This window comes from Carettochelys insculpta, chromosome 17 (assembly GCF_033958435.1).
Source record: "Carettochelys insculpta isolate YL-2023 chromosome 17, ASM3395843v1, whole genome shotgun sequence".
Classification (NCBI taxonomy): Eukaryota; Metazoa; Chordata; order Testudines; family Carettochelyidae; genus Carettochelys; species Carettochelys insculpta.
In genome coordinates, this window is record NC_134153.1 from 19,376,661 (window position 1) to 19,389,114 (window position 12,454).

The 12,454-nt window shown below is 41.6% G+C and overlaps 1 protein-coding gene across 2 annotated transcripts in view; it reads right to left on the reverse strand.

Moving 5' to 3' along the window:
- The window catches only part of SLC9A8 (solute carrier family 9 member A8), a 51,913-nt gene that overhangs the window by 14,389 nt on the left and 25,070 nt on the right, over window positions 1-12,454 (reverse strand). For both annotated transcript variants that reach the window (XM_075012120.1, XM_075012119.1), the window contains exons 5-8: window positions 7,380-7,463; window positions 6,109-6,210; window positions 4,503-4,537; window positions 2,213-2,356 (exon numbers count right to left, since the gene is read on the reverse strand). In XM_075012120.1, coding sequence (XP_074868221.1) covers window positions 2,213-2,356; window positions 4,503-4,537; window positions 6,109-6,210; window positions 7,380-7,463 — 365 coding nt within the window. The remainder of the gene's footprint in view (window positions 1-2,212; window positions 2,357-4,502; window positions 4,538-6,108; window positions 6,211-7,379; window positions 7,464-12,454) is intronic.

Sequence of the window (12,454 nt, forward strand, 5' to 3'; positions counted from 1 at the left end):
GTGTGCTGTCCATTTTACAGAACCCACAACCTCCCATGTGGCTTTTACATTTTAAAGCGGTCACTTCTGGAACTGCAGATTGCGCCCTCCACAGAACGCACAATCATACAGCCTCCTCCCCATGCACCCTGGTCTCCCCTTGTCAGGGGCCCAGAATGTCGGGGGGGCATAAAGGGAGCAAGGACAGCCTCATTCCCTCTATAAAGAAAGCCGTTGTGAAAACCACAATGTCGTTTATTGGTTAACAAGGGGTGGGGTGCAGATGGAGGTGCTTTCATAAAGGTCAGGTACACACCAGTGGTGGGGGGGGAGCACAACAGTTAAAAGCAGCAGATTCACATGGCTGTCTGTTCATTTATGAAGCTATTTTTAAAAGATCTTTCATTTGCATTTCATCTGTCTGTGCTTTGTTGGTTGCTTTTGTGTCTGGCTGTTCATAAACACTGCCCAAGGCATCTGCCTCTGCCCTCTTCTGCATTCTGTATCTTGTAAAGAGAGTTGTCTTCTGTCCTTTTTTACACAGTAACCCCAACAGGGTCTTTGGTTAAAAAAAAAGGTTCCTATGCGCTCCCTGTAGCACCATGCTTCCTTTCCAAAGCATGTGGCTTGGGGGATGATTTCCTATGATGTAATGGAGCTTATGGGCCTCTCGCTTCCTTCCCTCTCCCACACAGACAGTTGAGCTAGTGCATCTTTACCAGAATAGGCAAGGGAATCCCTGCTATTCGCAGGAAAATAACTCTTGAGTGGGGCGAACAGATGCCAAATGACCGGAATGCTTCACAATCTCTCCTCAACTTTAATATCCTCTACTACTTCCTCAGCTTTGGCAGTCTACTTCTGACGGGCTCCACACCTGATGCTGGATACCTCCATGTGATGGACCAGGAAGCCAAAATTTCAAGGTTTCCACTTTCCTCAACTTTACTATTCTATACTACGTCTTCAATTTTACTAGTCTACTGTGCTCCACACAGATTGGCACATATGTAGCCAGCTCTGATAGCAGCAATAATCACAGGGTTGGACTCTAGGAAGCGTCCCGAGTAAAAGGGAAGCCACCTTGTCAAGATTTCCACTTTCCTCAACTTTATTATTCTCTACTTCTTCCTCAACTTTGCCAGTCTACTGTGCTCCAGGCAGATTGGCACATATATAGCAAGCTCTGATGGCAGCTATCATCAAAGCATCCTGATTCGGGGGAGCCTTCAGAAAAGTGGCCGTTTGTTTTCAATGGCAGGGGGGATTGAGGGCAATGCACTCTGGGATGATGACATTGCACACCCACAACCACTTGCGGCTCATTTTTTACCCATAACACACCAGCCAAAAATCCCAAAATGCAAGGGAAGTGCAGGAACTGTGAGATAGGTGCCCACAATGCACTGCTGCAACAGCTGAAGTTAGGCAATTTACTGGGGACACACTAAATTGACTTTGAGAGTAGGTCTGGACACTCAATTTTGACTTTATAAAATCTAGTGTTAAAAAGTTGTCTTTAATAAATTTTGACTTTATTCGCAAATGTAGATGTAGCCTTAGTGACATCTACTGAATTGGGAAACTATGTACTCCTGTCAGCCCAGCAGAACCAACACAGCTGAGAGAGAGTGAATTGGATTCTTTTCTGGCTCATGTAAAATTCTTAACTTAATTGCCCGGGTTCGGGCGGGTGGGGGGGAGCCACGAGTGCAAACCCACTGGCTTGCAGTCAGGATTCCATAAACCAGCGACTAGGGAGTCAAACAGGAGCAGTGACAGAAATATTTGGCTGGTAAAATCTTTCTACATAAGCCAGAAAGTACATGGCTTGGTTTTCAGATCACAGGACTTTTTTTTTTTTGGTGGGGGGAGAATATCCTTTAATATGTAAACAGAGCAAATCTGATCAATGAAATGCAACTGAAATGGAACTTAATGTCATTTAGAAAGGTCATTTTTCAGAGTAGTACTGCATTTTAAGGGTAAGAGATAGTCAAGCTAATGTGATCACTATTCTAACACTAGAAGAAAAGCAGAATAGCAACACTGATTCCCTTGTTAAAACTTGTGAAAGCACAGGCAAGCAATACAAAGAGATAAAATCATGTATTTCCTACTAGGTTTCTTAAGAATCAGGGAATTTGTAAGTCTAAAAAAAGAAAATTTATTAAAACTTTATGGGCATGTACAAGACCGTGCTACAGTATAGCACAAATTCAAATGCACTTACTTTGTCAGGACAATAGAGACTGCATCATTGAGAATACTCTCTCCAAAAACCAACATGTTAAGCACAGGATCCACATTAAGAGCATTGAAGATGGCAATAGTAGCCACCGGATCCACAGCAGATATTAATGAGCCAAAGGCAAAACTGCGAATATAAATAAAATTGAAAAAAAAAAAACCAGCCAGTTTCAACATAAGCATATTTGATAACACTGACCAATGAAAAAGCATGAAACATCCCAGTGGATTTCCTAGAGAACACTATGGGTGCATCTATACTTGCACGCCTCTTTCGAAGAGGCATGCAAATGAAGTAAATTAAAAACGCAAATTAGATATAAATTTGTACATTGGTACCTCATTTGCATATTCTAATTTCAAAAGAGTGTTTTTCAAAAGAAGAAAGCCAGTGAAGACACTGCTCTCAAAAGTAAACCTCACCTTCAAAAGAATCTTTCTTCCCATTAAATAAAAGGAAGAAGGATTCTTTCGAAAGAGCAGCATCTACACTGGCTTTCTTCTTTCGAAAGAAGCTCTTTTGAAATTAGAATATGCAAATGAGGTGTCGAATATGCAAATTTATACCTCATTTGAATTTTTGATTTACCTCATTTCCATGCCTCTTTCAAAAGAGGAATGCAAGTGTAGATGCACCTTATAGATACACATTGCAGAAAGCTGTATCCCCGCAATAAGAATTACTTGAGTAGCAATATTTAAAATAAAAATTAAGAGAACATTTTTGTCCCTTTTTGGAAGATAGGATCACCTGTTAAATGTAACAAAACCTGTTTACACACCATGCATTCATGGGAATCTTGTGTATTCTGAATTTCCCACCAACCATGAAAACTCAGGCTGACTCACAGATGTCCAAGTTACAAAGAAGTAGGAACAATATGCCTCCCCAAACTTTCAGAAATTAGTAAAAATGTTCCACTAAAAGCAAGAGAGGGAAACTGTATATCTGTCTACAAATGGGTTTTCACTATGTATCAATCCAAACCACCAAAGCAGAAACTTATGATGACAGAGTGAAAAGACTGTATAGAGTCCCATTAACAATGTACCCGCACTAGACAGTTACTGTCCTTGAAAAATTAACTCTGGTGACAATTATATCTATTGTCATGCCATTAAAGTTACTGAAATTGAAAGAGGCTTTATCACTGAGGTGACGCCTACTCCTGGTCTATCACAGCTACAAGATTTTACATTTCAAACTTTACATATACTGTCAGACTGTCAAACTTTTTTTCCCTTAACTCTAGGTCTCCTGACATCACTAGTGTGGGTTTTAGTTGCACATATATAGCAGGGAACTTTATAATTTTGACAAAGAATATAAAAACTGTCTCTGAAATACCTATTCACAGACTAGGCGGCTAATAAAATATACTGAGTCACACCAAAACAAGGAGGTTGTTTAGCCATGCTATCAGTTGCTGCACACAATGCTCACACTATGTAGCAAAAGAGGCAACATTTAAGAACATATACTGAAGCTTCTTTAGATCTTAAATTAAAAGGTGGAGACCACAAAATCAGGAGCTCTCAACTGTGCAAAGCCAGAGGTTGGAGCCAGTTAAGACAGGTGTTTGCTGGTCACACATCCTTTTTTTATCACATTTATTGGTTCTGACTAAGCCAACAGATTTGTGGACTATAATACAAACTGTGCTTACGTACACAGTAAAAGACAAACTAAAACAAAAGCTAAAAAAGTAGATACAGGTTGTCCACCAAGTTACACTGTACTTACACTAGTGCAACCAAAAACAGAAATCTGATTTCTTTCGTAGTTTGGAGGAGTTTCGAGAAAACTAAGCCAGTCAAGTGCTCTGAAAAGTCTGTGGTATTGATTCTCGCAATTTCACTCCTTAAGAAGTAGTTCTGGGCAAGAAAACTATGCCTCCATAACATGTATTAATCATGCCAGGTAATCAACTGGAGCTCACAATGAATTAATTAATTATGAAGTCTGAAAAAAAGAATTTAAAAAAAATCTGCAAATATTTTTGTGCCACACTGTTCATTGTTGTATTCCCGCTGCTCCAGCCACTTTGCTCAGAGAATGCTACCGATTAGTAAGTCTTAATATGCTTCATTAGGAAACAACATTTTTAATTCTTATAATGTTTAATTCTTAATCGATGATTTTCTAAGTGATATTAAATCTGAGTGATTCAGAATACAATCAGAAAATCTGTGCAATACTGCTTGTCACATCTATTTCAGTATTATAGAAAATGCCTCTAGCAAGATACTCGGCAATTTCACCAAGAACTTACCTGTCTGTCATGTTCAGTTTATAAATTACCTCAGCCTAAAAGGATAGGCCAACAAAAAAAAGTTACAATCAGCTGTGTCAAGATTTCATTTTATTATTTTTACAGGGTAAACATTTTGGATAGTTTCATAAGCAGTTTTGTTTCAAACCTGGCTTTAATACTGATGTACAGTTGTGCATCATACACCAAAATTATTATGAAAATTGCCATAATAAATTTGTACCTCAGAAGTGTTTTACAGACTAAGTTCTACCTAGTGCTCACAAGACACAAATGAGGTAGGAAACTACTGTTAGCCCCTTTGCACAGATGAGAAGAGAAGAGATAGGAGAAAGATTAAATGAATCTGCCCAAGCTAAACAGTAAGGCTGTTTCTACACATGCCACTGTATCCTGAAATCCTGAAAATGTTCAGGAAGAAGGGGCTTCAGGAAGGATGATTTCCTTCCGGGAGATCCTATGGGGGCTGCGCCTCCACACGCTGCTTTGGAGTCCGGTAGAGCTCCTTCCGGACTCCAAACCATGTGACCGTATGCTAACGAAGTGCTGGAAATTTACATCTGCACCCCATTAGCATTTTCCAGGCCATTTATTAGCATGCCACTTTGGGAAAAAGTAGCATGTGTAGAAATGGCCTTAAGCTGTGTCTACACTAGAGAGTTTTGCTGACAGAAGTGCGGCGTAGACACTTCTGTTGACAGAGAGGGCTTCCCGCTGCCATGCAGCCCTCTTTGCAGAGCAGACATTCTGCTTCCTGGAACTAGAGGGCTGTGCAGTCCGGCAGTTCCCTGTCAACAGAGCAAGTTGTGTGTAGATGCAATCTGTTGACAAAGGTTCTGTCGAGATTTCCCTGTCAACAGTAACTTCTGTCGAAAGATGCATCTGGTGTAGACATAGCCTAAGTCAGTGCCAGAGCTAAGGTCATAACGCACAGAGGTGCCTGACTCCCAGTCATATGATCAGTTCTTCAGTTTAGCCTACGTTATATTTTTTCAAAAAGCAATTAATTCTGAATTTCCTGTTTAACACACTTTTTCACCTGGATCCACCTTTTTGCACACCTCAGTTCCCTGATTTAATGAGCTAACTAGGAAACTGCATAAGATGATAGCGCTTCCCTGTTTTTTTACAATGTAATATGTGGGATACATGGTAATACAAAGCTTATCCCAAGTTCCTTTTTTATACAGTAAATTATTTCATATCCAGCAGCCCCATGACAATGAGTTTGCCAGATATTCAAATATTCTGGATAATAGAGAGGTATAACTAGCAATGCATAACACTAAAGAAAAACAAGATTACATATGAAGAAACAAACAAAAATGTATGCAGAGTACTTTATTTACTATCAACAGTAGTATTGTACATGGTAAACTTATACTGTATTTGCTGTCTATGTATTTGTATTTACTTTAACTACTACTACTAACTATACTGTACTTTTGGAAAGCATAACTAAAATTTACTTATGGTTAAAATGCCAGTTATTTGAGAGTTCTGGATGGTAGAAAGCCAGTTAGGAAAAAGTTTACTGTATGTATTTTTTCTCTGTTGACTATTGACCCATCTTACATGCAGGAGTTTCAAAGTAAATTTCTCTTACCTGACCCAGAAAATAAATCCCTCCCCCTACAATGAAAGCTGAAATTGCTGTGCCAAACACGGAAAACAGAGTGATCGAACCAATGTTCTGAAAGAAGTTACCCTGAAAATACAAAAGACACAGTGAGGTAGTGAAAATGAACTGCCAAACTAAAAAAAAACCAAAATAACCTATTCTTGTATATTTATCTTCCGATTATTTGGTTATCTGTGCTCAGCATTTGGTTGGACTGGGCTCTATGTACCCGTTTCTATACTAAGCAGGCAGGGTAAACACATTTACAAGGCTTGTTTTGACAGTGTGCATACACATGTACCAAAGAACAGCTGGGAGGCCTGAGTTTACTTCCATCAGCCTTGACCTTTAAGAACAGTGTTTCACCCTTAACTCACAATCTCTTTGCGTGTTTCGCTATTTCGTTTTGCATCCTTCCAATTAAATGCATATTCTCCTACCACAAATCAGGAAATCCTTTATGTGCAGTACTTTTTTAATCTAATACATTTCAATGGTTGTACTTTACAAGTATGATTACAGTGAAATTTTGTTTCATTGCAAATAGTTTACTTTACTCCTAATAATTAAAAGAGATTATACTAATCTCTTTCCTGGTCTTCTTCATGCAGGCCCTAATTCTCATCTAGCTCAGTAAGGTTAAGCTTATCCACACAGTGATACTAGAAGCACTGGCTGATATTAATCATGGAATTAAAAGTTCACTCAGATCTAAGCTGTTATTAAAGAGCTGAGCAACTAAAAGTACCACCCAATATGCTGCAACCAAAAAAACAAAAAAACAAAATTTTTTGTAACAAAGAATATATTTAATACAATGCCTACTTCCTATTTAGGGCCAACAACTTTGACTTTAAACTCTCTGGGACAAAGAATGTATCTTCCAGCTTGACCTTAAAATACAACTGGCCTTTCTTGAGTTCCACCAAGCTCAAAATGAAGGCTTAAACAGCAGACTCTACAGTCAAATTCTAAAAAGGAAGAGAAAACTTTCTACATTTCATCTTAGATCCTTCTTTATTGATTTGCCTGCATCAGCTTAGAAATGTTTTGGAGAAGGAGTATGAGGTTCTCCCATTGACCTGGCTCAGTGAGGATGGCTGGATAAGTCGATCATATGTCGATTCCAGCTACATAATTGCCATAGCTGGAACTGCGTATCTGTGATTGACTTTAAGGTCCAGTATAGACCAGTCCTGAGGAAGAACTTGGTCCAGAGAAGAGATCAAGTTTTAAAATGACTGTCATCATCTCACCTTGTGTAATGAATACCCAGATTCAAATATAATAGGAGGAAGCAAGAGAAGAAAAAACATATTTGGACGGAACATTTCTTCCTCCTGCCAAACAAAAAATGCAAAGGAATTTCAAGGAGTGCACAATAAGTGAAATAATATCATATATAAAAAGCAAATCTAATTCCTTCAAGTGTCTAACTAAATTGAAGCATTTTTAAAAACATGAATGCTTGGAAATACAAATGGTATTTAACCTGTCACATTTCCTGCCACTAAATAAAAGAGGATTGCAAGATGGTAAACAACTTGAGGATTGCCTTTTAATTACCTTTTTGTATCTGATGATTGAAACAGAATGGTTTGGTTGTGTCTACACTATGAAAATAACTTTGAAGTTGATTACTTCAAAGTATAACTTCGAAGCTGAGCATCTATACACACCCTACTTCGAAGTTAAACTTTGAAGTAGGGCACTACCACATTCCCAGGAATGGAGAAGAACTTCAAAATTGGGCTCCCTACTTTGAAGTAAGGGAAAATATGTGTAGACTCTCTGCTGGCTACTTGGATGTAGTGCCCAACTTCGAAGTTAGTGCCTAGTGTAGATGCACCTGATGTGTTATTTACCATGAACCACCGTTCCCAAATGTACTGTATGGAAAACAGATTGCATGCAAAAAAAAAATTCTGTATTACAGAAGCATTATAATTTTTATTGACAGCTTCTAAATCCTGAAAAGTAATAGGTGGAAAATGCTGAAAGGATACCCCTTTCACCTTTAGGTCACTGATCTGAGTCTAGTCCAGGACAGTAATTATCAAACATTATTGCCATGAGATAGCTGATCATATGACCATGTGCAATCAGTTCATTATCTCAGTATAGTTCCTGCTGGGTAGATGTGCACTCAATAATACTTCGTGTTTCTAAAGTGAAGAACTCACAGTGCTTTACAGAAGGTTTACTATCCCTTTCTCAAGGGACAGAGAAACCAATGAAGAAAGAGGTCAGGGTCTCAAAAGGTCTAATATTGAGGCCTGATCTACACTAGGAGATGAAGTCGAATGTAAGGCTCTAAGGTTGATTTTATAAACTCTCTATCTACACCCCAGCAGTCCATAAGTTGATTCTAAGCAGCTGTAACGCCAACTTCTGTACCACTGACTTCACAACAAAGTTACTCAAAAAATCAAATTTGCAATGTCAAGTTAAAACAGTGTCAATTACCCAGGGTTAAAATTGATTTTATTAGCCCCAGAAACTGTCCCACAATGCCCCTTGAGGTGTCCTTTCACATCATCGTTCCAGGTGAGCAGAAAGTAGGAAATGGGAAGCCCTGCATTTAGAATTCATTTGTTTATGATCAGTGTGGTGATCACCTGTAGCTACTTTACAGAGCTCCAGCCTGGAGCCATCAGGAGAGCCAGGGACTCATTTAATCTTGTGGGCTAGTCCCAGCCCCAATACAGCACATGGCAGCTTGGCTGTGAGGGGTCATGCTTGTATGAAAGACCTAGAAACTTCTTTTCTACAGGTCACGTTTGTACAGGGGCACCTCCCCACACTCTCCACAGGCTCCATGCAGTCATGGTTCTATCCCCAGCCCAACCACATCACATGGCTAGCCCCCACCCAATAAAAACACATGCCTGCTGTGCAGTGCCATCCATGCTTCCAGACAGCAGCATGTCCTGGCTTGTGTGCGGCGAAGGCTTCAAAGGCGGGAAAGATCTGGGGCCTGGCTGTCCCCAGGGGAAGTTTCCCCCTGCAGCAAAGAATTTTGAGGGCTGGATGGATGTTGCCAGGGGGGCCCTTGACCCTTATTCCTACACCATGCTATTGGGAACCCGCCTTGCCCCCAGTGACTCCATACATTTGGGGGGCAGCCGTAGCCAATATGGAATTGTGGGCTGCCCCCCCATGAGACCCTGGTGCCTGCGACATGCTAATGGGAGCCTCCTTTACAACCCCTTGCTTCCCATGGCCCCATATGATTGGGGAGTCCGCCCTGGCCAATGTGGAATTGTGGGTTGTGGCTCAGGGCAGATGCACAGTCTCTGCAGTGTCATGTTTGCTGCACAACTGCTCAGAGATAACTGTAACCTGAGCACCTTTTTCAATCTGCTTGGCTGCTGACCTGAATTCCAGGCAGTTATTCAACACAGCACATCTGAATGCATTGGTGTTCTTTCCCCAGGGAACCAATAAGGTTCCTGTTAGCATGACAGAGTCAGAACAGGGAAAGGCACCATTGCTATTCTCAGGAAAAATATTCCTCAAGGGGGGAACACAGCTGCACAGCCATACTGAAGGCAGAAAATTTACAGGTGTTCTTTTCCCAGGAGAACAGTGAGATTCCTGTTAGAATGAGCACCTGTGCCAATCCCCTTTGCCAAAGGGGACCAGTGATTTTCAGTGGGGAAAGGGAGGCTAACCACTAGAAAGTGAGGTACTCTCTTTGCTTCTCTTCCTTTTCTGAGTGATGCCAACCAATGGACACCAGTGGCTTCTGGGATTCACAACTTTTCCTAATTTCCCTCTGAAAATGGGCCATTTGGCTTCAAAAGGAGTGGCAGGAGGGCAATACACTCTGGGAAGATGACAGTCGGTGCTGTCAGGGCACATTTGGTTAAAGGATGCATGATACAGATAACTCAAGCAATACCTCATTGGGCAAAGAGACTTCCGAAAAAATGGCTGTTTGTTTTGAGGAGAATGCAGTGTAGGAAGATGACATCACACTCCCACTACCATTTCCAGGGAATTTTTTTCCCATAATGCAGAACTGAAAAAGCCCAGAATGCAATGGAACTCAGGGAACCATGGGATAGGTCCATACAATGCACTGCTGCAACAGCCGATCTTTGGCAATTAGCGGCGACGCACTAAGTTGACTTTGTGGGCAGATGTGGCTGCAACTTCAGCTTCATAAAATCCAGTGTTACACATTCAATGACGATAAATTTGACTTTATTTCATAGTGTAGACACCCCTATGGCTTTGTCTACACTTGGGAATAAAGTCAAATTTGTTAAAGTCAACTTTTTAACAGTAGCTTTTATAAAGTCAAGGAATAGTATCCAGACCTCTCAAAGTCAACCTAGTGTGTCCCCAGTAAATTGCCTAAGTTCCTCTGTTGCAGCAGTGCATTGTGGGCACCTATCACACAGTTCTTGCTGCCCTATTGCATTCCGGGTTTTTTGGCCAGTGTGTTATTGAAAAAACCTCGCCACAAGTGGCTGTGAGCATGTGATGTTATCATCCCAGAGTGAATTGCCCTTACTTCCCCCTGCTGCTGAAATCAAATGGCCAGATTCCCAAAACTTGCCCCGAATCAGGATGCTTTGATGATTGCTATGAGAGAGTAGCCAGGTTAGTCTGTCTCTTTGAGAACAACTAGAAGTCCTGTGGCACCTTATAGACTAACAAATATTGCTGCCATCAGAGCTGGCTATATATGTGCCAGTCTTCCTGAAGCACAGTAGACTTGCAAAGCTGAGGAAGTAGTAGAAGATAGTAAAGTTGAGGAAAGTAGAAATCATGACAAGTTTGGCTTCCCTTTTACTTGGGATGTTTCCTAGAGTCCAACCCTGTGATTATAGCCACTGTCAGAGCTGGCTATGTATGTGCCACTCCGCCTGGAGCACAGAAGACTGGCAAAGCTAAGGAAGTAGTAGAAGATAGTAAAGTTGGGGAAAGTGGGAAGCTTGACAAATTTGGCTTCCCTTTTACTTGGGACACTTCCTAAAGTCCAACCCTGTGATTACTGCCACTGTCAGAGCTGGCTATATATGTGCCAATCTGCCCAGAGCACAGTAGACTGGAAAAGTTGAGGAAGTAGTAGAGGAAGTAAAGTTGAGAAAGTTGAAACCTTGAGAGTTCTGGCTTCCCGGTTCTTTACACTGACACGTCCAACATGAGGCATGGAGCCTGTCAGAAGTAGACTGGCAAAGCAGGGATTCCCTTGCCTTTTCTGGTAAAAACGCACTAGCTCAATGTGGGTGGGAGAGGGAAGGAAGTGAGAGGCCCACAAGCTCCATCATTTTATGGGAAATCATCCCCCCTGAACCACACATTTTGGGAAGGAAGGGTGGCCCTGCAGGGAGAGCATAGGAAACTTTCTCTAACCAAAGAACCTGTTGGGGTTACTTTGTGAAAAGGTACAAAAGACAACTCTCTTTAGAAAATACCAAATGTAGAAAAGGGCAGAGGCAGATGCCCTGGGCAGTGTTTATGAACAGCCAGACCCAAAGGCAATCAACAAAGCACAGACAGATGCAATGAAAATGAGGGATCTTTAAAAGCAGCTTTATGAATGAGCAGCCAGCCACATGAATCTGCTGCATTTAACTACTGTCTCTCTCCCACCACCACCATTGGTGTGTGCCTGACCTTTATGAAAGCACCTCCTTCTGCACCCCACCCCTTGTTAACCAATAAACGACACTGTGGTTTTCACAATGGCATTTTTTTAATACAGGGAATGAGGCTGTCCTTGCTTCCCTTTATCCCCCCGCATTCTGGGCCCCCGACAAGGGGAGACCAGGGTGCATGGGGAGGAGGCTGTATGATTGTGCATTCCGTGGAGGGGGCAATCTGCAATACCAGCAGGGACCGCTTTAGAATTTAAGAGCTGCATGGTGGATTGGGGTGGGAGCAACCCTGTAAAATGTACAGCGCACAAAACAAGTTTCTCAGTTGCGCCTGCTAAATTCTGTACAGGGGAAAAAGCCTTCTCAGGCACTGAAACCACATGTGGGTCAGGACATGCCAGTGTCAGGAAGTCAGATATGTGCAGCCTGGAAGCCACGTAATGGGGGGTGTGTGTGTGTGAAGGGGCTTGATTTTCACCCGGCACTGCTGAGTGTCCCTGGTGTAACCTTTCTCCAGCATGCCCTGGGAAATCTTTCCTTAAATGTCTGCATTTCTTTGTCTGGTTTGCAGTTTACTCAGCACAGATTCATCCCCCTACACAGAAGTGAGATCCTGGACCTCTTGATGGTTCCACGCTGGAGCTCTTTTGCAACCCTGAGAACTCATGGCTAGATGTGATCACTTCTGAGGTGTGCTAGCTGCGCTGACCAGAAAGAAA